General features: G+C 40.9%; 2 protein-coding genes and 2 pseudogenes across 2 annotated transcripts; all 4 read left to right on the top strand.

Moving 5' to 3' along the window:
* The first annotated feature begins 12,211 nt into the window (after positions 1–12,211).
* On the top strand, positions 12,212–13,652 carry LOC120987739 (annotated as a pseudogene).
* Positions 13,653–15,306: 1,654 nt separating this feature from the next.
* LOC120987723 (nodal homolog 2-A-like) lies at positions 15,307–16,325 on the top strand. Its single transcript, XM_040415907.1, has 2 exons — positions 15,307–16,050; positions 16,173–16,325. The coding sequence occupies exons 1-2, from the start codon at positions 15,307–15,309 to the stop codon at positions 16,323–16,325; spliced, it is 897 nt and encodes a 298-aa protein (XP_040271841.1).
* A 4,295-nt stretch (positions 16,326–20,620) lies between these two features.
* Positions 20,621–21,680, top strand: LOC120987707 (annotated as a pseudogene).
* Positions 21,681–24,491: 2,811 nt separating this feature from the next.
* LOC120986323 (nodal homolog 2-A-like) lies at positions 24,492–26,129 on the top strand. The gene is given in 4 exon segments (XM_040414839.1): positions 24,492–24,900; positions 25,144–25,514; positions 25,516–25,854; positions 25,977–26,129. Coding segments are annotated over 4 exon segments (1,164 nt in total). The 5' UTR covers positions 24,492–24,599.
* The last annotated feature ends 1,264 nt before the right edge of the window (positions 26,130–27,393 follow it).

Genomic DNA, 27,393 nt, shown 5'->3' with positions numbered 1-27,393 from the left:
TAAAGGGGTTTTCACCCAGGCAGCCTCTCTGATATGCGCTGAAATGGGCAGGGCAAACAGTTTTTAAGGAAATCCAGTGACATACCGGGCTCTCCATGGTTGAAGTTAGGCAGAGTTTTCCGCCTAGCAGTAAGCCCGATGATGCCTATAAAACGGCTAGTGCAGCACTAAAGTCCGCCCATCAGTGAATGGACCAAGATATCCATAAACTAAACATTGCTAGCATATCACTGGAATATACCACCAATTTAAGATAGATGCGGTTCCTACCGCTAGGACCCTCACCTTTCTCCAGAACTGAACCCCAAAGCAACCAAAGGTCAGCCTTACATGTGCAACAGCCCTCAAGTCATTTGTATGAGACTGCTAGTGAGCTTTCCTTTATTTTTGGGGCTTGTTTCATAGATTGGTGTGGGTCCCACCTCTGAGACCCGCTCTGACATTGATGGCATATTCCAGTGATATGCTCCCAAAGTCTGACATGAAACAACCTTTTTACGTTTTATTTTGGCAAAATGAACATATGACCACGGTGAATCCCTGCCATAAACAGTAGAGCAAGGTATCTATGTTTTATATTGAAAAAAATGAGGCAGCACTCCAATATGGGTAAAAAGGTGATAGACCTGCATTACTACCCCAGATTGCAACATTTCAGCCCAGCTCAATGGGGCCTTTCTCAAGCAATGTGACCAGTGTCAAAGTAGACATATATAGCAGTAAAATAAACCAGAACATGATTAAGCAATAAATCAATTAGATAATATTATAAAATAATAAGATTATATTCACAATAACATGATTGTACATAATATAACAGTGACATTATACAAATTTCATATAGCATATAGTTAGAGTTGAGTGGACACCTGGATGTTCGGGTTCGACGAGTTTGGCCGAACTTCACAAAAAAGTTCGAGTTCGGGACCCGAACTTGACCCGAACTTGACCCCGAACCTGAACCCCATTGAAGTCAATAGGGACCCGAACTTTTGAGCACTAAAATGGCTGTAAAAATGTCATGGGCTAGTGGGCTGCAAATGGCATCAAAATGTGGTTAAGAGCATGGCAAGTGCTCTTCAAACAAATGTGGATAGGGAAATGACTTTAAATAACATAAAATAGGTAAAAATAAAAAATTATAATCTTGATCTAGAAGGACGAGGTCCATATGGAGTAGGAGGTTGAGGAGGCGGTGGATGTGGTGGTGGATGTGGAAGCAGCGGTAGAGGAGGTGGAGATAGCCTACACTGCTTTTTGGTTTTAAATTTATTTATATTTTTTTAAATTAGGGTACACCCCAAAACATTGGCAAATATAACCTGTGATAACCCCCTCCAGTCATGCTAAACACACGTTCAGACAATACACTGGCTGCAGGGCAGGCCAGCACCTCCAATGGGTAAAGGGCAAGCTCAGGCCATGTGCCCAATTTGGAGACCCAGAAGTTGCAGGGTCTGAACCCTGTCAGTCAGTTCTTGTAGGCGTGTGCACACTTACTGCCCCACCATGTCGCACATCCCCGTGATGTTCACGATCCAATTTGATATCTGCTCTATTAACTTTCGATGTTCTTTTATGCACCTACCATGGTGATCACGGGTGGCGGGGAATCAGGGTTCCAGGCCGGAGAGGGAGCCTGAGAAAAGGATACCACATGCAAGGGAGGTCAATGGATGGAATTAAATGTAATCGAGCGGAAATGTGGGACAAAGTATTGAAGCATAAACTTCCAAGTTAAGGAGGGGGCGCGTGGCAATTACCCACTCCCAACTCGGACGGTAGTGACGATAAATAACAATACAGGACTCTTAAGATGCCTTGTTATTGGAATGATTAATAAAAAATTATAGGGAATGTCACTGTGGTATTTTGGATTTGTAAACGTTAGCCAGGAGAGGCCCTGCTCCCGCTTTGTTGACTCTAGATAACTTCTGCCTGATCGCACGTCCCTGTGACGTCCATCATCCATTTGGATATCTTCTCTATCAACTTTCGATGTTCTTTTCTGAGCCTACCATGTTGATCACGGTTATCGGCGAATCAGGGTTCCACGCCGGAGAGGGAGCGCGAGAAAGAGAGACCACATCCAAGGGAGGATTAATTGTTTCAAATGATAGAGCGGAAATATGGGACAAAGTAATAAAGCGTAAATGTGGGACAACTATTTAAAGCTTAAGCATTCAATGAAAATATGTGTCGCGCATCAATTAATGAAGATTTTCTTAAATTTTATTCCATGTCAACTATGCAGAGCAGGTGTTTCTATCCGTCAAAATTAGAAAAATGTCACCTGACAATGCAACAGACGATTTTTTTAAATTTATGTTCCTGTCACCTATGCAGAGGTGCCCCAGTGACATCCACCATCCATTTGGATATCTTCTGTATCAATTTTCGATGTTCTTTTCTGAGCCTACCATGTTGATCACGGTTATCGGCGAATCAGGGTTCCACGCCGGAGAGGGAGCATGAGAAAGAGAGACCACATCCAAGGTAGATAAATGTATAAATTTTTTTGGGGATCAAGCGGAAATATGGGAAAAGTTATTGAGGTGCAAATGTGGGGCAAATTACTGAAGCGCAAATGTGGGAAAAGTTATTGAAGCGCAAATGTGTGACAATTTTTTAAAGTTTAATCATTTAATGAAAGGAGGTGGCGCGCATCTATTAAAGAAGAATTTCTTAAATTTTATTCCCTGTCACCTATGCAGAGCAGGGGTTTATTCACGTCCAAAAATGTCAACCCGAGAATGTAACAGAAATGTCAACCGAAAATGTAACTAACAAATTTTTTATTTTTTTTACCAGGATAATAGGTATAGCAGTGGTACATCACACCCAAAATTTGGTGAATTTCAACCGAAAATGTAACTGACAAATTATTATTATTTTTTTTACCAGGCTAATAGGTATAGCAGTGGTACATCACACCCAAAAATTGGCGAATATCACCCGAAAATGTAACAGACAAAGTAGTGAAATGACATAAAATAAAATAAAATACGTACAAATAAAAAAAAGTTTGATTTATGAGGTGGAGTTCCATATAGAGTAGGAGTTTGAGGAGGTGGTGGACGTGGCGGTGTAGGTGGAACCGTGGTGGAGGAGGATGAGGTAGCCAACACTGGTTTTAATTTTAATTTAATTTTTTAATTAGGGTACACTCCAAAGGAGTGTGAAAAATCCAAAATAAAAGAATGAGCAATTGCGCTGCAGTATAACAATGGCTGGTTAAGGCCGGTATACATGTCTATTCTGCACAAGGTACGGACAAGTTCTGTGGGATCCATGCCTGGTTCATTTTAATGAATGTGAGCTTGTCCACATTGGCTGTGAACAGGCGGCTGCGCTTGTCTGTGATGACGCCCCCTGCCGTGTTAAACACACGTTCAGATAATACACTGGCTGCAGGGCAGCACCTCCATGGCGTAAAGGGCAAGCTCAGGCCATGTGCCCAATTTGGAGACCCAGAAGTTGAAGGGGGCAGACCCATCATTCAGTACGTGTAGGCGTGTGCACACATACTGCTCCACCATTTTGGTGAAATGCTGCCTCCTGCTAAGATGTTCCATATCAGCTGGTGGTGCTGGTTGTTGTGCCGTGCTGACAAAGCTTTTCCACATTTCGGCCATGCTAACCCTGCCTTCTGAGGTGCTGGCGGTGCCCCAGCTGCGTTGGCGACCTCTTCCTCGTCCTCTGCCTTCGCCTTGTGCTTCCACTGTGCCCCCGCTGTCAGGTGGGAATGCCACCAGCAGCGCGTCTACCAGCGTGCGCTTGTACTCACGCATCTTACAATCACGCTCCAGTGAGGGAATTAAGGACGGTACATTGTCCTTGTAACAGGGATCCAGCATAGTGGCCACCCATTAATCAGCACAAGTTAGAATGTGGACAACTCGGCAATCGTTGCGGAGACACTGAAGCATGTAATCGCTCATGTGTGCCAGGCTGCCCAGAGGCAAAAAAAAGCTGTCCTCTGTGGGAGGTGTATTGTCTGTGTCCTCTGTATCCCCCCATCCACGCACCAGTGATGGCCATGAGCTGGTCTGGGTGCCACCCTGCTGTGAACATGGTTCCTCCTCCTCCATCTCCTCCACCTCGTCATCCTCCAGAGCTGTGCCCTGGCTGGACAATTGTGTACACTGTTCAAAGCCCGTCCACAGCTCCTGCGCGGAGTGGGCTTTGTCCCCCAAACAGATAAGTTTTAAAACTGACTGCTGTCGTTTACCTCTGGCTGTGCTGAAGTTGGTGGTGAAGGTGTTATGCTGACCGGATGAGGAGCTGGTAGAGGATGAGGAAGCGGAGTAGGAGGAGGAAGCAACAGGAGGCAAACTGAAGCGCCCTGCAATCCTCGGTGGTGGAAGGACATGCGCCAAACTGCTATCCGCCTCAGGCCCCAGTGTGCTGTTATGGAGATATAATGTCCCTGACCCAAAATGGGTGTTCGTTTAATACCTGAATAGAACCACAGTATGTAAAGGGTGTATCTCACACGTCCTGATACAGACTAGGTCGCAATTAAAGTTCGTTGACCAAAATGGGTGTTTTTCAAATAACTGAATATAACCACAGTATCTAAAGGGTGTATCTCACACGCCCTGATCCAGACTAGGCCGCAATTAAAGTTTTTGGCCAAAAATGGCTGTTTTTCAAATTATTGAATAGAAACACAGTATATAAAGGGTGTATCTCACACGCCCTGATCCAGACTAGGCCGCAATTAATGTTTTTTGCCAAAAATGGCTGTATTTCAAATAACTGAATAGAACGACAGTATGTAAAGGGTGTATCTCACAATGACATATGCAGCAAAGGCTGCAAAATAAACTTTTTTGCCCAAACGGGTGTTTGTTTAATAACTGAATATGACAGCAGTATATAACCCTTGAATTTCACATGTGCTGATGCTGCAAGGGCAGAAATATTGTGTATTTTGCCCCAAAAACTGTGTTTTATTAATAGAAGACTATAACCACAGTATCTAAATGGTGTATCTCACACCGACTGATCCAGACTAGGCCGCAATTAAACTTGTTTGCCCAAAATGGCTGTATTTCAAATAACTGAATAGAACCACAGTATCTAAAGTGTGTATCTCACACGGACTGATCCAGACTAGGCCGCAATTTAAGTTTTTTGCCCAAACTGGGTGTTTGTTTAATATCTGAATATGACAGCAGTATATAACCCTTGAATTTCACACATGCTGATGTTGCAAGGGCTGTAAAATTATGGCTGTATTTCTAGCTTAAATTGCACACTGACTAATCCAGATGTTGGATATTGCCAAAAAAGTGATTTTTTTTTTACTAACTGAATATGAAAGCTGTATATAACCCTTGAATTTCACACGTGCTGATGCTGCAAGGGCTGTAAAATTGTGAATTTTGGCAAAAAAGGGTGTTTAAAAAAAATAAAATAAAATTATGGCTGTATTTCTAGCTCAAATTGCACACTGACTAATCCAGATGTTGTATATTGTCAAAAAAACGTGTTTTTTTTGTAACAGAATATGAAAGCTGTATATATTAAGCTTGAATTTCACACGTGCAGATCTGTAAAATAGTGGATTTTGACAAAAAAGAGTGTTTTTTAAAAACCCAGAAAATTATGGCTGTATTTCTAGCTTAAATTGCACACTGACTAATCCAGATGTTGGATATTGCCAAAAAAGTGTCACGGACAGGGAGTGGGGGAAACCCCCCACCGTGCCTCGGCGTTCGCTGCAACGCAGGAAAGCAGGGAACAGGGACCAGGTCACCACCTAGTGCAATCCTGAACTCTCCCTAGACTCCTAACGCATGAGCCGCCTCAGAAGGTAAGGGGGCTCATGCTCCCCAACCTTGGACCCTGCTATCCCTGCTATGCCCTAGGCCTAATGACAGGGCAGAGACCACCCATTCATCCTACACCACGGATGAATGGTGTCTCCAGAGGCCCAGTAGCAAACAGGAAGCAAGACCATGGGCTAAACAGTACGGCAGGTAAGTAACAGCAACATAACAATGCCATAAAACACTTACATGCCGCAGCCGAGATGGACGGAGGCTCCAGGCTGGGAAACCCACAGTCTTGCCTTCGCTTAACCCCTCCGGGAAAGCCTGCCCCTTTCGGAGCCGTCACACCACCATGCGCACCTCCAAACAGGGACCACACCAAAACTACATACACCAGATGGGGGAGGGAAAACAGAAACACACCAGAGGGGACAACAGACAGAGCTAGATACACAAAATAATAAATAAGAGTGGCTCACACAGACCGTATCATTCAGCCCAGGAGCAGAGCTCCACACCAAGCTGACAAACAAACCAAACTGACACTCAGGCTCCACCACACCAACATATAGGAGGCCTGAAGTCACACCCACCACACCTACCAAGCACACCTTAACCCCGTGCACACCAGAATGGGAAGGGACACACAATTAAAGGGGAAGTGTCAAAACATGCAAAACAACATGTTGCCACCGGCAACAAGCATGCACGGCAAAAGTGTCATGGTCCACAATGACAGACCATGACACAGCCATGACACTCCCTCCCCTCAAAGCCCTCCCCAAAAAATAAGGGGAATAAAAATAAAAAAAAGTGCAGATTCTGTGTCAGCACATCCCTCCAAAACTGCCGCCAGCATGCCAGGACCAACAACAAGGTCCCTGGCAGCCAGCCAACAAGCAGTAAGGAGAAACAATACTGAACACAGGGTCCATCTCAGACACAGTTCACACTCTGGGCGGCAATGAGCAAGCATTCCCAACCAGCACACAGCCAGTACACCAAAAGAATGCTGCCAGCAACCAGCCCAAGAGCAAGGAACTACTGAGAACGAAGCCAGGGGATACCAACACGGACAACGGTTAACAAGGTGGCGGGGAAAAAGCCACCAACCGCACCGTAAACGGTGAACCCCTTGACGCTCTCCCTCCGGAGAACGTGCATGTATGCCGAAAACAGCAAGCAATACAAGCTGCACCCTCTTTCGAAGGCACCGCGACCGCGGAGCCATTATTTATTATTATGTCACGGACAGGGAGTGGGGGAAACCCCCACTCGGCGTTCGCTGCAACGCAGGAAAGCAGGGAACAGGGAGCAGGTCACCACCTAGTGCAACCCTGAACTCTCCCTAGACTCCTAACGCATGAGCCACCTCAGAAGGTAAGGGGGCTCATGCTCCCCAACCTTGGACCCTGCTATCCCTGCTATGCCCTAGGCCTGATGACAGGGCAGAGACCACCCATACATCCTACACCACGGATGAATGGTGTCTCCAGAGGCCCAGTAGCAAACAGGAAGCAAGACCATGGGCTAAACAGTATGGCAGGTAAGTAACAGCCACATAACAATGCCATGAACACTTACCTGCTGCAGCCGAGGTGGACGGAGGCTCCAGGCTGGGAAACCCACAGTCTTGCCTTCACTTAACCCCTCCGGGAAAGCCCGCCCCTTTCGGAGCCGTCACACCACCATGCGCACCTCCAAACAGGGACCACACCAAAACTACATACACCAGATGGGGGAGGGAAAACAGAAACACACCGGAGTGGACAACAGACAGAGCTAGATACACAAAATAATAAATAAGGGTGGCTCACACAGACCGTATCATTCAGCCCAGGAGCAGAGCTCCACACCAAGCTGACAAACAAACCAAACTGACACTCAGGCTCCACCACACCAACATATAAAAGGCCTGAGGTCACACCCACCACACCTACCAAGCACACCTTAACCCCGTGCACACCAGAATGGGAAGGGACACACAACTTAAAGGGGAAGTGTCAAAATATGCAAAACAACATGTTGCCACCGGCAACAAGCATGCACGGCAAAAGTGCATGGTCCCTGATAGGAATCTCAACGTCCCACTTGGTACCCCTGGCACCAAACTTCTAGTATCGGCTTGGTTTGAGTCCTTTTCTGACGTCAGGAGAGCGCTTCACTCAGTAGGTAATAAAAGACACAACAGTGATGTACTGAATGAACACTCTGAGGTTTATTTTTAATGCACACAGGTTATATAGAGGGGGCTTTACCCTCTTTATTAGCATATCATCGTAAGTTATGTATTCAACCTATCATATTAACACGTTTCATGCTACAGACAGAAAAAGAGAAACAAAAACGGAACTTCCATATTAGAAATATTGTCCGGGAGTAGTGCCAAAGAGATAAAATTCAGGGTTACAGAGAATAGAAACCTTACAGTAATTAGTTTCACAGCAATCAGAGTTAGTACCTAACAGAGAAACAAAACTTCAGCAAAAAGCAGAATTGGTTTTGACATAAAAAAGAACACGGATTCCTTTCAGTCCCCAATAACAGACCATTACACAGCCGTGACAAAAAGTGTGTTTTTTTTACTAAAAGAATATGAAAGCTGTATATAACCCTTGAATTTCACACATGCTGATGCTGTAAGGGCTGTAAAATTGTGTCTTTTGCCCAAAAAAAGGGTGTTTTTAAAAACCCAGAAAATTATGGCTGTATTTCTAGCCTAAATTGCACACTGACTAATCCAGATGTTGGATATTGCCAAAAAAGTGTGTTTTTTTTTACTAACAGAATATGAAAGCTGTAAATAACCCTTGAATTTCACACGTACTGATGCTGCAAGGGCTGTAAAATTGTGTCTTTTGCAAAAAAAAGGGTGTTTTTAAAAACCTAGAAAATTATGGCTGTATTTCTAGCTTAAATTGCACACTGACTAATCCTGCAATGCACCAGATGTTGTATATTGCCAAAAAAAGGGTGATTTTTTTTAAAACCAGATTATTAGAGCAGTATTTCAAGCTTGGATTTGAATGTCACGAAAGCTCAGATGCAGTGCTGGTGCACTGAGCTTGCATAAAATGGCCGCCGCCCACCGAACTAACAGACGGATAAAAGTTATTTTCTTCACTGGGCTCAGGGCAGGGTAAAAAGATTGTGCACCCACACAACTAAATGTATGTAGATCGCTGAGTTAGATTCGAGTTCTGATCACAGATTCTGTCCTATTCTCTCCCTGAAATCACCAGCAGCATCCTCTCCCTACACTTGTAAGAGCAGAGTGACGTGCAGCGCTATGTGACTCCAGCTTATATAGAGGCTGGGTCACATGCTGCACTGGCCAATCACAGCCATGCAATTAGTAGGCATGGCTGTGATGGCTTCTAAGGTCAGACAGTTAAACGCTTGTTGATTAACTGCTCTGCAGCCTTTCAAAAAGCGCTAAGAAATCACCGAACACCAAACCCGAACTCGAACCCGAACTTTTACTGAAATGGGGTCCAAAAATCCTAAAGTTCGGTACGAACCTGAACTTTACAGTTCGGGTTCGCTCAACCCTACTCACAAGACCTCATATCAATCTTGGAGAAGTTCTTAGCAATATCTCTTCAGAAACATTAAAGAATACCTGTGTAGATATGTCTTGGTTGACCTCCATTCTACACTTCACAATCCTCTTCATTGTTCTAGGAATGCCTTCTTCTCTACCAAGGATTGCCCTTCAACATTCAAACCTTGGCTTAAAGACTTCATCCAGTCTACATGGAAGGACAGACTCCCAGAACATAAAGTACTCTCCCTTCATCATGCAGCTCTATCAAATCCTGACCATGGGGTTATTAACTGATTTTAACTAATATTTTATGTGTCATGTACAAATAAAGATATATATTTATTATTTATTTCCTATCCGGATTGGCCGTTGTTTGTGTTATATATCAGGGGAATATCCGGATGATATTGGTTCTCCCCCATATGTATTGGTGTTTACTTATTTCCTTCAAGACAAACATTTTAATAATCATGAAGACCTGAAGGACAAGAGAATGTCCAAGAATGGACATGAAAACAACTGTACAGAAGTGTAGATGGAAAGAGTTATGTTGGTGTTTTTTTTTACGAAGGACACTCCTTCTACTAACCTCTACTGATATCCCAACCTCATCCAGACAGTCGAGTCATCTAAATATGTGATGACCCCAGCTTCTGGTACTAGGAGATTTAGGAAAGGTAGAAATGCAATGCATGGCATGATTATGGCCAACTTTACCATCAAACCTATTGAAGATGGAAGACCTTTGTGTAGATGAGTAGAAATGATTGTGGACTTTAAAAAGATTGGATGGGGAGACCAGATAAATCTATCCCAAGACAAAAACAAAAACATTACAGAAACTAAATTCTTGAAAACATATGATAATCTTATCCAACAAGCATCTTGCCAGTAAAATCTTACTGTAGGTGTTACTGTAACATCCACACCTCTGGGATAAAACAAAACTTTGACACCTATGATATAGAAGTGTTACTAGGTAAACAATGAGTTCAGAGGATTGTACTATTCAGATATAAATACATTATTTAAAGTAGGAGATCAAAGTTTTTATACCGTATTTTTCGCCCTATAAGACGCTCCGGCCCATAAGACGCACCTATGTTTTTGGGGAGGAAAATAAGAAAAAAATTTTTTTTAACCAAAAGGTGTGCTTTTGGTGGGTTTGGAACTAATGGTGGTCTGTGGATGACACTATTACTGGGGTTCTGTGGATGGCACTGTTATGGGGGGATCTGTGAAGGACACTGTTATGGGGGATCTGGGGATGGCACTGTTATGGGGGATCTGTGGATGACGCACTGTTATGGGGGGATCTGTGGATGACGCACTGTTATGGGGGATCTGTGACGGACACTGTTATGGGGGGATCTGTGGCTGACACTGTTACAGGGGGGATCTGTGGCTGGCACTGTTACAGGGGGGATCTGTGGCTGGCACTGTTACAGGGGGATCTGTGGATGGCACTGTTACAGGGGGGATCTGTGGATGGCACTGTTACAGGCTGGGTCACATGCTGCACTGGCCAATCACAGCCATGCAATTAGTAGGCATGGCTGTGATGGCTTCTAAGGTCAGACAGTTAAACGCTTGTTGATTAACTGCTCTGCAGCCTTTCAAAAAGCTCTAAGAAATCACCGAACACCAAACCCGAACCAGAACTTTTACTGAAATGGGGTCCAAAAATCCTAAAGTTCGGTACGAACCTGAGGGTGGCACTGTTGAAGGGGGGATCTGTGGGTGGCACTGTTATGGGGGATCTGTGGGTGGCACTGTTATGGGGGATCTGTGGGTGGCACTGTTATATATGTGCCATCCACAGACCCCCCACCCCATAACAGTGCCATCCACAGACCCCCCAGCCCATAACAGTGCCATCCACAGACCCCCCACCCCTTAACAGTGCCATCCACAGATGTTCCCCATAAAACTGTCACCCACAGACCCCCCCCCCCCCCCGCCGCTCCAGTGCTGCAGTATACAAATATAAAATGTCTCATTCAATTAAAAGCGATTACACATGCCCTCTCACTCCTAATATTACCGTACATCCTAACAGCTTCTGTACAACGCAGGCAGGCAGGCCGGGCGGCCGGCGCGTCACTCACTGATGTCACTTGCCTGCACCACCTGCTTCATTCATAAAGTAGGCAGTGTAGGCACGTGACATCAGGGAGTTACGCTGCCGCACGCCCGGCCTGCCTGCATTCTACAGAAGCGGTTAGGATGTACGGTAATATTAGGAGTGGGGGGGCATGTGTAATCACTTTTAATTGAATGAGACATTTTATATTTGTATAGTGCAGCACTGGAGCGGCGGGGCCGGACTACAGTGACTGCACCGCCCCACTGCAATTGCCGGCCCCCAGATCCTCCTCCCAGTCCCTTCCCGCTCTCGCATACATCGTAGCCAGCGATGTAAAAATGTCAGCATTCGCCCCATAAGACGCAGGGGCATTTTTCCCCTATTTTGGGGGGGGGGAGTGCGTATTATGGGGCGGGAAATACAGTAAGTGTTAGAAAGGCACAATACGCTATGTGCAGGTACACACACTGATAAACTCATCAAAGTAATATATCTTCATAAGGGATTTACACAATACTTTGAATACTCTACGAAGCCATTTGGAACTGAAACAGAGTTCGGGAAATGTTGTTTTACAGTAGAAATTAATTTGTGAAGTTATTAGACGAATTTTTGGGATGAGGTCCGTCACTACCTCACAATCTATAGATATATAAGTTAAGAGAACCCACAAGACCTCATATCATTCTTGGAGAAGTTCTTAGCAATATCTCTTCAGAAACATTACAGAATACCTGTGAAGATAAGTCTTGGTTGACCTCCCTTCTACACTTCACAATCCTCTCCAATGTTCTAGGAATGCCTTCTTCTGTACCAAGGATTCCCCTTCAACTTTCAAACCTTGGCTTAAAGACTTCATCCAGTCTACATGGAAGGACAGACCCCCAGAACATAAAGTACTCTCCCTTCATCATGCAGCTCTATCAAATCCTGGCCATGAGGAACTGAACAGATCGATGCAGGCTGGAACACTCCGTTCTTTAAGATTCTGACACCATTCTAATCCTCTTTGCCAAAAGCAAGTATTTATTGATTATATTAAGAAAATTGTATGTGTTTAATTCTTCCTGTCTTTTCTATAAACCACTGTAGACACCTATAGCTAAGTGTTTTATGTCTAAAAAATTGGTACCCTGTAGAGGAGATGTTGACCAATAACTACCTTGCATAAATATAATATTGAATTCATTATATTTGGCAAAATTATTGATCATATACCACAGTTGTTGAACTTAGTTTTCTTTTACTGGTTTCAGGTTGCTCTCAATTGACAAATCACTGGGTGTTATTCTTTGATATGTCTTCTGTTACAAGCAACAATAAAATACAATTGGCTGAGTTGTGGATACAGCTTTCTTCTGAGAGAATCCAAGATATGACCCTTGACATCTATCATAGCAAAGAAGGCAATAAGAAGATCTTTTTTGGGTCAATGAAAGTTGACCTTAGTACTAAAAGCAGATCGAGTTTGAAGACTGTCAATATCACCAGAATGATGCAATCTTAGTTCCTTCACGAAAAACATTCTAATAATCATGAAGACCTGAAGGACAAGGGAATGTCCAAGGATGGTCAAGAAAACAACTGTACAGTAGTGTTAATGGAAAGAGTTGTTTTATTAGTTTCTACGAAGGACACTCCTTCTACTAACCTCTACGGTTATTCCAACCTCATGCAGACAGTCGAGTCGTCTAAATATGTGATGACGCCAGCTTCTGGTACTAGGAGATTTAGGAAAGGTAGAAATGCAATGCATGGCATGATTATGGCCAACTTTACCATCAAACCTATTGAAGATGGAAGATCTTTGTGCAGACAAGTAGAAATGATAGTGGACTTTAAAAAAAATTGGATGGGGAGACCAGATAATCTATCCCAAGAAGTTCAATGCATACAGATGTGATGAAATCCTGCCCCATCCCCCTGAGCACGATCTTCAAGCCAACTAACCATGCTTACATTAAGGTAATTAGTACTTTTTTCTATACTTTTACTTGACAATTATTCAATTTACTGTTACATTTATATTGTCATAAGAAATTACCATTTCTTGATAAAATAATATTTTTTTCTTTAATTTCTTTAGTGTTTGGTAAAATATTACCATCCAGATAGAGTTGATTGCTCCTCGTGTGGCCCAGTAAAAATGAGCCCATTATCTATGCTGATGTATGAAGACAAAAAGGTGGTCTTGAAGCACCATGAAAATATGATTGTGGATGTCATTGAGAGGACTTAACAGAAATGTTATATTGTTCTAACTTAAATATGTTTTAACCTTTAGTGGTCTTACAAGAGACCTTCCATGGATCCACATAAAAATGCTTTGGAGTATAGCACTGAACAGCAGGGTTGTACCTATAAGGGCTGGAGAGGTTTTAGTGATTTAAATGCTTTCTTTTTGTCATTTATTGCTTTCTTTACATTTCTATTTATTCACATTGTTTTTTTCATGTTCCTTAAACTGTTATTCCCATAAGGTATGTAACTCTCACAATTAGATTTTAGGATGCTTTAAAAAATATCCAATTTTGTGGCTGTATTTTCATTTTTGAGGACTATGTCCCAGTTAGTTAGGCCTATGGACTAAATGTATTTTATAAAAGTGTAATAAGAATGTATCATTTAAAAATAATGACACTATTGCAAATTGATAGATAGATAGACAGACAGACAGTAGAGATGAGCGACGTTTTGCAAAATTCTATTTGGCTGCTTCACCAAATTTTACAAAACAATTTGCTTCCTAACAAATTATTTCATCACGAAGCGCATTTCTTTTTGTAAGTAGTGGGTGCAATGACAGGGAGCTGCAATAGCACTGCTCCCCATCATTGTATCCCTCAGATGCCGCATTCATACATGATCGTGGCATTTGAGAGTAAAATTAACATTAAAAAAATGAAATCATACTTACCACCTCCATTTGCTCGCAACAGATAGAGAGATAAATAGATAAGCAAGAAAGATAAATATAAATAGATATGAAGAAATAGAAGTGGGGCACTCTCTAAAAGTAAAGGGATCTTTAATATACGTGAAACACAATAAATTGACAATATGCAATAAAATTCAATAATATTTAAAATAGCGGAGGATAAAAGTCAGTAGTACGAGTTCAGCAATGGATAAAACCTGAAATAATAAAATATAAGATAAAAGAATATATAGATCCCAATAAATATAAGACAATAAATTCGAATATATAAGAATCAAAAAAATTTGAATAAATAATCTTAAGAATATTATTTTCCACTGATGGTGAATAGATGCTTTTTCCACATATGCTGTATAAATATTCGGATAAATAATCTCAAGAATATTATTTTCCACTGATGGTGAATGGATACGTTTTCCACATATGCTGTATGAGTGGATAAATGAATAGTCGTTTATATCTTGGTGATAATAAGCTTGTGACCAGTCTCTTATACACATAAGCAAATGAATAGTCAATACGTGATTTTCATCATGTAAAAAGTCGCTGACTACCTAATAATATATTCAATTTACGGACAGTCTTGGTAGTGGCCAGAGCTCCAAGTAATTGTGGCTTTCAATAGTTTAAACAGACAATGTTACAGCTGCTTGCTAGCACAGCGGCGTCCCGCTGTATTTGATTAAGAAGCTATCGCTTATATCGGATATGCGTTGTCTTACCAGAAGGTGTTTTCACTGGACGAATAAGCCCTCGACTCGGTGTGTTTTTTCTTTAGAATTCCGGTCTCAAGGGCTGTATGTTCAAATTCGAATTTTCCCGCCAGTTGAATTTTTACATTTTGTACATTATGTGATTTTAAAGGAGATGTTGAATAACTATATAAAAGATTTTTTATGCTCTCTTATGTAATTTACTTGCATCTAGAGAAACACCCAAAAAAAACATTTTGATAATGCCCTCTATGCTTACATTTCTCTTAACCATTGCAAGAGGCTTTAAAATGAATCCCTCTGAAAAATCCTTTGGAAATATAAAATTTCCAAAAAAAAAAAAAATACAATTGGCAGAGTTGAGGATACAGCCTTCTTCTCCTGAAAGAATCAGAGATGTGACCCTTGACATCTATAATAGTAAAGAAGGCAAAGAGAAGATCTTTTTGGGGTCAATGAAAGTTGACCTTAGTAGTGAAAGCGGATCGAGTTTGAAGATTGTCAATATCACTAGAATGATGCAATCCTATTTCCATGAAGAAAAACATTCTAATAATCAAAAAGACATGAAGGTTAAGGAAATGTTCAAGAATAATCAAGAAAACAACTGTACAGAAGTGCCAATGGAAAAAGTTGTGTTGGTGGTTTTTATCAAGGACACTCCTTCTACTAACCTCTATGGATACCCGAACCTCATCCAGACAGTTGAGTCATCAAAATATGTGATGACTCCAGCTTCTGGTACTAGGAGATTTAGGAAAGGTAGAAATGCAATGCATGGCATCATTATGGCCAACTTTACCATCAAACCTATTGAAGATGGAAGACCTTTGTGCAGAAGAGTAGACATGATTGTAGACTTTGAAAAGATTGGATGGGGAGACCAGATAATCTATCCCAAGAAGTTCAATGCATACAGATGTGAAGGAGAGTGTCCGATCCCCCTGAGCACGATCTTCAAGCCAACCAACCATGCTTATGTTAAGGTAATTATTACTTTTTTTCCTATATATTTGCTTGACAATTATAACATTTACTGTTACATTTATATTGTCATAAGAAATTACAATTTCTTAATAAAATAATATTTTTTCTTTAATCTCTTTAGAGTTTGGTAAAATTTTACCATCCAGATAGAGTTGATTGCTCCTTGTGTAGTCCAGTGAAGATGAGCCCATTATCTTTGCTGATGTATGAAGACGGAAAAGTGGTCTTGAAGCACCATGAAGATATGATTGTTGAAGAATGTGGATGTCATTGAGAGGACTTAACAGAAATTTTATATTGCTCTAACTTAAATATGTTTTAACCTGTAGTGGTCTTACAAGAGACCTTCCATGGATCCACACAGAAATGCTTTGGAGTGTAGCACTGGACAGCAGGGTTGTACCTATAGGGGGTGGAGAGGTTGCAGTCAACCTAAAAGGCACCCTTATCCCATATGCGAAGACCAAACCTATCAAAAATGTGTGATGTTTGGTGACTATGTAAAATATTTTGCCTAGAGTCAAAACTAAAGAAATAAATATTCCTAAGGTAATATGTATATAACTATGTAGATATATATTGTATATTGTGAGAGGTGTAATAAAAATTTTTATTTGAAATTCTGTTTTGTGTGCTTTGTTTTGGGTTGTGGCTATATGTAATAGAGAAGTACAATTAGTCTGCACTAAAGATGAGCAAATCAGTTCGTAACTAATCCGGTTCATTGCAAACGTTCCAGCTTCTTTGGTTCGCTTACATGAAGATTAGGGATGAGCGAATCGACTTTGGATAAAACATCCGAAGTCGATTCACATAAAACTTTGTTCCAATACTGTACGGAGCAGGAGCTCTGTACTGTACTAGACTATATTGGCTCCGATGAGTAAAAGTTATTGCTTTGCGAAGTCTCGCAAGACTTCACGTAATAACTTCATAAATTAATTTGTACTGTAAAAAAAAACATTTCCCGAAGCTATTACGCAAAGTCTCGTGAAACTTTGCGAAGCAATAACTTCGGCTCATCTGAGCCAATACCGTGTAATTCTGTACGGAGCTCCTGCTCTGTACAGTTTTGGAACAAAGTTTTATGCAAATCGACTTTGGATGTTTCATCCAAAGTTGATTCGCTCATCCCTAATCATGAGGTAGGAAGACGAAGGATGCTCACATGACCCTGAGGAAGTAGGGGGGGCTTGCACTGATTGGCTCATAGGCTGACAGTGCAGCCTAGGTAAGCAAATCAATGATGCTCTAGACAGGAAGGTGCTCTTGCGAAACACGCTGAATGCCATTCTGTGTTGGTCTATGAATGAGGGACTGTATAGTCATAATCAAGCTTATATTCTACTATCAAGAAGGGCATGAAGGGTCTTTATGGAAGACAGAAGCATTGCCCTGTGCAAGGTCTGCAAGAGTTATATAAGACACAGGCAGTCAAGTGCAAACATAGGCATCAGAGCTCTGTTGAACTACATGAAGCAGCATCACCCCATCCCATGGGCAACAGAGGTGGCATCTACTGCAACAAGAGTGTTCTTCTTCTCCTGGTCTCCTTTTTGGCAGCCAGGCCACATCCATGAGCAGTAATGTATTGTGAAAGAAATTAAATGGTTAATGAACATGAATGGTGCCAATTGTACCTAATTGTCAAATATTCTCAATTTTTGGGGGGTTTTATGCTCAAATGTCTTTGACATAACATCTATGATTAAGAAATATAGTCACTTGATTCTTTAAAGGAAGTTAGACACCGTAAATAGGGAACTTCTTGCATCTATCACATTGTCGTCCACAGTATCTGCCTCTCCCGCTCATCCTCCTCCTCCTCTGCTCTATCATCAGTCATTGATAACGGAATGCATGTACAGGAAACAATCCCCTTGCGCACAAGCTTAATTTCCAACTGGCCAACTTTCCGGTGGTGCAGTAGCTGCCATATCATTTAGTAGAGTCTGCTGCCTTTAGGGAGCTGATGGCGTGCACTCAGCCTCACTGGAAGACACATAGCTGGCATTTCTCCCAAAAAAACATACCTGCCTGGTACTCTCACATGGCAGAGAACGTAGGCCGCTCCTTGTGATTCTCGCTATGCAGCAAGTTGCACACTATGGTGGGCACCTGAAGAAGCTGTTATGGGCAGGAAGTTTACCTGTCTTTTATGGCCTACTGGGTCAATGTTTTTTGCAGTAGCGGAGAGGCAGCACCCCAGCAACATTGCATTTCAGCCATTCTTATGAGTCGAGGAATGCTGTCCTGGACTTGCAGTGACTGAACGGTCTGCTGTTACACCACTTAATCTGTGGCGATCCAACTAGCTGGAATTCAACATTGCACTAGCTCGAGTGTCTGCATGACATAAAGAACCAAGATCCTAGGGCCTAGATCAGGACAGGAAACAGGCTAGGTACGGTACTATAATAAACTTACCTGTCAGGGCTCCAGTGGCAAGATCCTTAGCCTTGGCACAGCCATGCCGAGAGAGACGTGGTGCCAAGCCACGCCCCATGGTTATGCGACCCCTAGTAACAGGATGCATTACTCTGTTTCTCCCTGCAGTGGGGGGTTGGTGCTGGGGGAGATTAACAGTGGGCTGTTTGCTCAGCTGCTCTATATCTGTGTACTAGTGTTTCTGACTAATGGAGCGCCAAGGCAATGGACCTATCAGGTTCTGATCCAGGGACTCTGCGTTCCATTTAAACTACTTACTGGCCATACACTAGTGCCAGTGAAAGTCTTGTTTGGCTCACTAGATAGGTTTTTTCTTTCCTGCTCCTGCATTTGCGTACTGATTTCTCTGTACTTCTGAACCTGGCTCTTCTTCTGACCACTCTCTGTCTCTTGTTTGGTACTGTGTTGCCCGCCTGGTTCTAACCCATTGACATTCAACTCTGCTGTTGTGTTTGTTGGTGTTTATCTGTCACTGGACTTATGTAGAGTAGGGACCGCCGTTCAATTGCGATTTTGCAGTGTCCTTGTCTGTCCCTACCTACAGACATTACAGGTACACAGGTAGTCAGACAAAAGAGCACATCTTTGCTGCTTACTAGACACTAGAACAACCTAAATCTCAGGCACCCTCCTTCTGATCAGGATGCCTTATATACTCAGGAAGAGCCAACCATAAGCTGGGCAAGACTCTGATAAACTTATCAAAGTAATATATCTTCAGAAGGGAATTGCACAATACTTTGAATACTGTACGGAGCCACTTGGAACCGAAACAGAGATCTGGAAATGTTGATTTACAGTACAAATTAATTTGTGAAGTTATTACACAAAGTCTTGCGAGACTTCTCAAAGTAATAACTACGGTTCATAGTAGCCAATACATTCTAATACTGTACGGAGTGCAGAGGTAGATAGATAAAGAAAAAAAGAAATAAAGGAAAATTGATAGGAAAGATAAAGATAGATAGATAGATAGATAGATAGATAGATAGATAGATAGATAAAGAAGAAAGATATATATAAATAGACAGATATGATAGATAGAAAAATAGATTTAAAAAAAATGAAAAGATAGATACATAGGTAAGGATAGGAAAGGATACAAAGACATGAGTTAGATAGATAAGATCGCCAAATTGATAGATCTAGAGAGATTAGAAAGATAAATTAAGTATAGAGGGATAAATAGATTTAATTCATATTTAAAATATTATGACATCATTATTGCAAAAGCAAAATCTTATTAGCTGTGTGCCCTTTATAAAAACATTTACTTTTGATTTCTTAAATAGAGTTTCTGTTTTACAGACATTAAAGGAGAATTTGCTGGTATAAACAGGTACTTATGTCACCTAACGACTTGCCTTATTTATATAATAGAAGAAATGTATATTGTGGCCTTGACGTTTGTTGTGCTTACATAGCTGAAAGGTCAAAGGTGTTAAGATAGAGGCTTTTGATCCTATAAGTGATCAGCTCTTTTTCGGGGGTCATTCTCACAGATATCTTCGCCAGACACCAAGTTTAAGGTCCAAACACTGTGCTTTATTGCGGCACATCCGCGTAAACATAAACAATTATACAAAATAATAAACACTCACCCGGCTGGGCTCTAACTAAACATAACATAACCTAGTCCCTGACTTAACTACCGGTTACAGTTCTTATCTTGCATCAGATCCGGCTTTCCCAACATAACAGTTCCCCAGCCCCCAGGCTGTACAAGTACAAGTCCCTTTAGGGGATTAGGGTCCAACAGTCCTCCCGACTCTGACCTAGCGACGCTAGTACCACAGGCGTCACTGCGTCCCCAAAGTCCAGGCTATCACCTAGCCTTGTGTACCCTCAGCCACACCAGCTGAGACCACTCTTACAGAGCCTCCAGCAGGACTCTTTTGCACAAAGAATCTCCCTCTAAATGACAGTCTGGGCTGGGCTCTTATGCCAGAATTGATGAATGACTGGGAAGACATGGAAACTCCTGACATGAATCTCCCCTAGCAGCGATGAGGCCCGTCACTACCTCACAATCCTCACAATGAACTCACAAGACCACATATCATTCTTGGAGAAGTTCTTAGCAATATCTCTTCAGAAACATTACAGAATACCTGTGTAGATATGTCTTGGTTGACCTCCATTCTACACTTCACAATCCTCTCCATTGTTCTAGGAATGCCTTCTTCTCTACCAAGGATTCCCCTTCAACTTTCAAACCTTGGCTTAAAGACTTCATCCAGTCTACATGGAAGGACAGACTCCCAGAACATAAAGTACTCTCCCTTTATCATGCAGCTCTATCAAATCCTGACCATGAGGTTATTAACTGATTTTAACTAATATTTTATGTATCATGTACTAATAAAGATATATATTTATTATTTCCTATCCGGATTGGCCGTTGTTTGTGTTATATATCAGGGGAATATCCGGATGATATTGGTTCTCCCCCATATGTATTGGTGTTTACTTATTTCCTTCAAGACAAACATTCTAATAATTGTGAAGAAGGAAGGTCAAGAAAACAACTGTACAGAAGTGTCGATGGAAAGAGTTGTGTTGATGTTTTTTACGAAGGACACTCCTTCTACTAACCTCTACGGTTATTCCAACCTTATCCAGACAGTCGAGTCGTCTAAATTTGTGATGACGCCAGCTTCTGGTACTAGGAGATTTAGGAAAGGTAGAAATGCAATGCATGGCATTATTATGGCCAACTTTACCATCAAACCTATTGAAGATGGTAGATCTTTGTGCAGACAAGTAGAAATGATAGTGGACTTTGAAAAGATTGGATGGGGAGACCAGATAATCTATCCCAAGAAGTTCAATGCATACAGATGTGAAGAAATCCTGCCCCATCCCCCTGAGCACGATCTTCAAGCCAACTAACCATGCTTACATTAAGGTAATTAGTACTTTTTTCTATAGTTTTACTTGACAATTATTAAATTTACTGTTACATTTATATTGTCATAAGAAATTACCATTTCTTGATAAAATTATATATTTTCTTTAATTTCTTTAGTGTTTGGTAAAATTTTACCATCCAGATAGAGTTGATTGCTCCTCGTGTACCCCAGTAAAAATGAGCCCATTTTCTATGCTGATGTATGAAGACAAAAAGGTGGTCTTGAAGCACCATAAAACTATGATTGTGGATGTCATTGAGAAGACTTAACTGAAATGTTATATTGTTCTAACTTAAATATGTTTTAACCTTTAGTGGTCTTACAAGAGACCTTCCATGGATCCACATAAAAATGCTTTGGAGTATAGCACTGAACAGCAGGGTTGTACCTATAAGGGGTGGAGAGGTTTTAGTGATTTAAATGCTTTCTTTTTGTCATTTATTGCTTTCTTTACATTTCAATGTATCCAAATTGGTTTTCTCTTGTTCCTTAAACTGTTATTCCCATAAGGTATGTACCTCTCACAATTAGATTTTAGGATGCTTTTAAAAATATCCAATTTTGTGGCTGCATTTTTATTTTTGAGGACTATGTCCCAGTTAGTTAGGCCTATGGACTCTCTTAGTTGGCTAAATGTATTTTAAGAAAGTGTAATAATGTATCATTTAAAAATAATGACATTATTGCAAATTGATAGATAGACAGACAGACAGTTGAGATGAGCGATGTTTTGCAAAATTCTATTTGGCTGCTTCACCAAATTTTACAAAACAATTTGCTTCCTAACAAATTATTTCATCACGAAGCGCATTTCTTTTTGTAAGTAGTGGGTGCAATGACAGGGAGCTGCAATAGCACTGCTCCCCATCATTGTATCCCTCAGATGCCGCATTCATACATGATCGTGGCATTTGAGAGTAAAATTAACATTGAAAAAAGGAAATCATACTTACCGCCTCCATTTGCTCTCGACAGATAGAGAGATAAATAGATAAGCAAGAAAGATAAATATAAATAGATATGAGTAAGAGAGATAGATACACATAGTTGAGAAAGATAACGTTAGATAGATAGATAGATAGATATGAAAAGATACACTAGATATATATAGGTAGATATGGACAGAAAGACATGAGATATTAAAAAATAGATAGATAGATAGATAGATAGATAGATAGATAGATATTAAAGATAAATAAGGATAGATAGATAGATAGATAGATAGAAGATAAATATTGCAAATGACAGAACAAAAACACTACAGAAACGAAATTCTTGAAAGCATATGATAATCTTATCACATAAGCATCTTGCCAGTAAAATCTTACTGTAGGTGTTACTGTAACATCCACACCTCTGGGATAAAACAAAACTCTGACACCTATGATATAGAAGTGTTACTGGGCAAACAATGAGTTCAGAGGATTGTACTATTCAGATAGAAATACATTATTTAAAGTGGGAGATCAAAGTTTTTATAAGTGTTAGAAAGGCACAATACACTATGTGCAGCTACACACTCTGATAAACTCATCAAAGTAATATATCTTCATAAGGGATTTGCACAATACTTTGAATACTGTACAGAGCCACTTGGAAATGTTGTTTTACAGTAGAATTTAATTTAACACAAACAACGGCCAATCCGGATAGGAAATAATAAATATATACCTTTATTAGTATATGATATAAACATAAAATGTTAGTTAAAATTAGTTGGAGGTGCAAATACACATGAGGCTAAATTTGCCACACAAGGGATTACAGACAGTATAAACGCCAGAGTATAATTCAATAATTCAAAAACATATGGGAGACACAGATCCTTTTGCAGGTATATTCATTGGTATGTGTGGATTTTTGAGGTTGATTATCCATCTGCAGTTTGGTATTTGGCACTTTATGCAATGATCCTATGCACTCCATGCGGTGACCTCATACCCCTATTTTTGTATGATTGAATTATAATCTGGCGTTTATACTGTCTGTAATTCCTTGTGTGGTAAATTTTGCCTCATGTGTATTTGCACCTCCAACTAATTTAACTAACATTTTATGTATCATGTACAAATAAAGATATATATTTATTATTTCCTATCCAGATTAGGCGTTGTTTGTGTTATATATCAGGGGAATATCTGGATGATATTGGTCTTTCCCCATAACGTATTGGTGTTTAAGTAGAAATGTATTTGTGAAGTTATTACACAAGGTGTCGCGATAACTCCGGCTCATAGGAGCCAATACATTCTAATACTGTCTGGAGCGCTCGCTCCGTACAGTATTCATACAAAGTATTATGCGAATCGACTTCAGATGTTTCATCCAAAGTCGATTCGCTTATCCCTAATCTTCATGTAAACAGGTCTACAAAGTTGGTGAGTACTCATGAGGTAGATAGATAGATAGATAATAGAGAGAAAGATAGAAAGAAAGAAAAATAGATAGGAAAGATAAAGATAGATAGATAGATAAATAGATAGAAAATAAAAGAAAGATAAATAAATATAGATAGATAGAAATACAAGAAAGATAAATGTAGTTGATAGATAGATAGATAGATAGATAGATAGATAGATAGATATGAGAGACAGATGAAGATAGATCAGAAAGATAGATAGATAGATAGATAGATAAAGAAGAAAGATATATATAAATAGACAGATATGAGAGATAGAAAAATAGATAAAAAAATTAAAAGATAGATATTTAGGTAGATATGGATAGAAAGACATGAGATAGATAGATGAGATAGATAAATTGATTGATAGATATAGAAAGATTAGAAAGATAAATTAAGTATAGAGAGATAAATATTAATTAATATTTAAAATATTATGACATCATTATTGCAAAAGCTACAATTGAATAGCCGTGTGCACTTCCTAAAAACCTTTACTTTTGGATTCTCAAACAGAGTTTCTGTTTTACAGACATTAAAGGAGAATTTGTTTGTATAAACAGGTACTTATGTCGCCTAACGACTTGCCTCATTTACATAATAGAAAAAGTGTCTATTGTGGCCTTGACCTTTGTTGTGTTTACATAGATGAAAGGTCAAAGGTGTTAAGATAGAGGCTTTTGATCCATGGATATATAAGTTAAGAGAACACTCAAGACCTCATATCATTCTTGGAGAAGCTCTTAGCAACATCTCTTGAGAAACATTACAGAATACCTGTGTAGATATGTCTTGGTTGACCTCCATTCTACACTTCACAATCCTCTCCGTGGTTCTGGGAATGCCTTCCTCTCTACCAGGGAAACAAACAAGAATTCCTTTTCAAAATTCAAACCTTGGTATAAAGAATTCATCCAGTCTGCATTCATCCAGTCTGCATGGAAGCACAGACTCTCAGAATATGAAGTACTCTCCCTTCATGATACAGCTCTATCAGGTCCTCACCATGAGGAACACAACAGATCTACCCAGACTGGAACACTCCGTCCTTCAAGATTCTGACACCATTCTAAGCCTCTCTGCCAAAAGTAAGTCTTTATTGATTATATCATGATCATTTTTGTATGTTTATTTGTTCCTGGTTTTTTATATAACCATTGGAGACACATATGTCTCACCTAAGTGTTTTTGGTCTCAAAATTGGTACACTGTAGAAAAGATGTTGACCAATTCCTACCTTACATAAATATAACATTGAATGCATTATATTTGGCGAAACTATTGATCATATAGCACAGTTGTTGACCTTAGTTTTCTTTTATTGCTTCCAGATTGCTCTCAACTGACCGATCACTGGGTGTTATCTTTTGATATGTCTTCTGTCACAAACAACAATAAAATACAATTGGCAGAGTTGAGGATACAGCCTTCTTCTCCTGAAAGAATCAGAGATGTGACCCTTGACATCTATAATAGTAAAGAAGGCAAAGAGAAGATCTTTTTGGGGTCAATGAAAGTTGACCTTAGTATTGAAAGCGGATCGAGTTTGAAGATTGTCAATATCACTAGAATGATGCAATCCTATTTCCATGAAGAAAAACATTCTAATAATCAAAAAGACATGAAGGCCAAGGAAATGTCCAAGAATAATCAAGAAAACAACTGTACAGAAGTGCCAATGGAAAAAGTTGTGTTGGTGGTTTTTTATCAAGGACACTCCTTCTGCTAACCTCTATGGATACCCGAACCTCATCCAGACAGTTGAGTCATCAAAATATGTGATGACCCCAGCTTCTGGTACTAGGAGATTTAGGAAAGGTAGAAATGCAATGCATGGCATCATTATGGCCAACTTTACCATCAAACCTATTGAAGATGGAAGACCTTTGTGCAGAAGAGTAGACATGATTGTAGACTTTGAAAAGATTGGATGGGGAGACCAGATAATCTATCCCAAGAAGTTCAATGCATACAGATGTGAAGGAGAGTGTCCGATCCCCCTGAGCACGATCTTCAAGCCAACCAACCATGCTTATGTTAAGGTAATTATTACTTTTTTTCCTATATATTTGCTTGACAATTATAACATTTACTGTTACATTTATATTGTCATAAGAAATTACAATTTCTTAATAAAATAATATTTTTTCTTTAATCTCTTTAGAGTTTGGTAAAATTTTACCATCCAGATAGAGTTGATTGCTCCTTGTGTAGTCCAGTGAAGATGAGCCCATTATCTTTGCTGATGTATGAAGAAGGAAAAGTGGTCTTGAAGCACCATGAAGATATGATTGTTGAAGAATGTGGATGTCATTGAGAGGACTTAACAGAAATTTTATATTGCTCTAACATAAATATGTTTTAACCTGTAGTGGTCTTACAAGAGACCTTCCATGGATCCACACAGAAATGCTTTGGAGTGTAGCACTGGACAGCAGGGTTGTACCTATAGGGGGTGGAGAGGTTGCAGTCAACCTAAAAGGCACCCTTATCCCATATGCGAAGACCAAACCTATCAAAAATGTGTGATGTTTGGTGACTATGTAAAATATTTTGCCTTGAGTCAAATATTTTGCCTCGCTTACATGAAGATTAGGGATGAGCTACGTGCAATTAACGTGCTAGCGGCATGACGTAGGTGTGCCGCGCTCCTCCTCTGGCCGCCCTCTCCCCTCTCTCCTCACCTCGTTCCTGGATGTAATCGCTGGTGGGAACGCTGAGGCTAGATCAGCCCTGACTAAGTGCGCCCAGATGTGACCGATGGATCGTGGTCTGCCTGTTGCCTGCTGCTCCGTCACCTGCCTTTAGCGGTTCCTGTTTCCTGATGTGCCACGCCGCTTGCCGCTCTGCCTTGCCGCCCGCCGGCATCTGTCTGTTACCTGCCCTGTCCTGAGTGGTTTCCGGCTTCATGATGTCTCCGGCTACATGACGTGACCCGCCGCCTGCCGCTTCGTCCCGCCGTTTGTTGCCTACCTCACGGTACCTGCCCTGCTCCACTGCCTGCGATCCGCTGTATTGTGTCTCCTCTGCCCTTCGTTTGCCTCCTGGCTGTGACCGGCCGCATGCTGTTTCGTGTCTTCTGACTGGTGATGTCCCTATGTCTTGCCGCATGTGGTTTGCAGCCTGTGGTATGTTGGGGGCGTTGGAGCAGGGGGGCTTGATGGATTGCTGAGCAGCGGTTTCCGTGGGTGTAGTGGAGACCCTGGGCTTGGTAACCGGTGGGCGAATTCGGGGTTCTTTATTATCTTTATTAACATACTAACATACTAATATTTCTTTGGGACGCAGCAGTGGTCTGGTGTGGTTGGTGGGGGGTGCTGCGGTGGCTGGGGGTCAATCTACTTCAAGATATTTCTGTGGTCCTAGCTGGATCCTCGTATGACTGTCAGCTGTATGACCCCTAGTGGTCACTGGAGCTGGGTCCTTTCAGCGGGGAACGTTCTTTCACAGATGAAGTAACAAGGCCCAAGAGGATCCCTTTCTACCGATAGATGTTAGGACCCCCCTTTCCCCCTTTCTCTTTCTCTATGTGGATGCATTACCTTGACGGTCTGACTCTTTGAAAACTGCACCTGACAGGG

Source organism: Bufo bufo, chromosome 1, assembly GCF_905171765.1.
Source record: "Bufo bufo chromosome 1, aBufBuf1.1, whole genome shotgun sequence".
NCBI lineage: Eukaryota > Metazoa > Chordata > Amphibia > Anura > Bufonidae > Bufo > Bufo bufo.
This window is presented reverse-complemented; position numbering and strand designations above follow the sequence as displayed.

Coding starts and splice junctions, on each gene's coding strand:
- LOC120987723 (XM_040415907.1), top strand. CDS start 15,307: ATGCCCTCTATGCTTACATTTCTCTTAACCATTGCAAGAGGCTTTAAA. Junction 16,051..16,172: donor CCAACCATGCTTATGTTAAG/GTAATTATTACT, acceptor TAATCTCTTTAG/AGTTTGGTAAAATTTTACCA.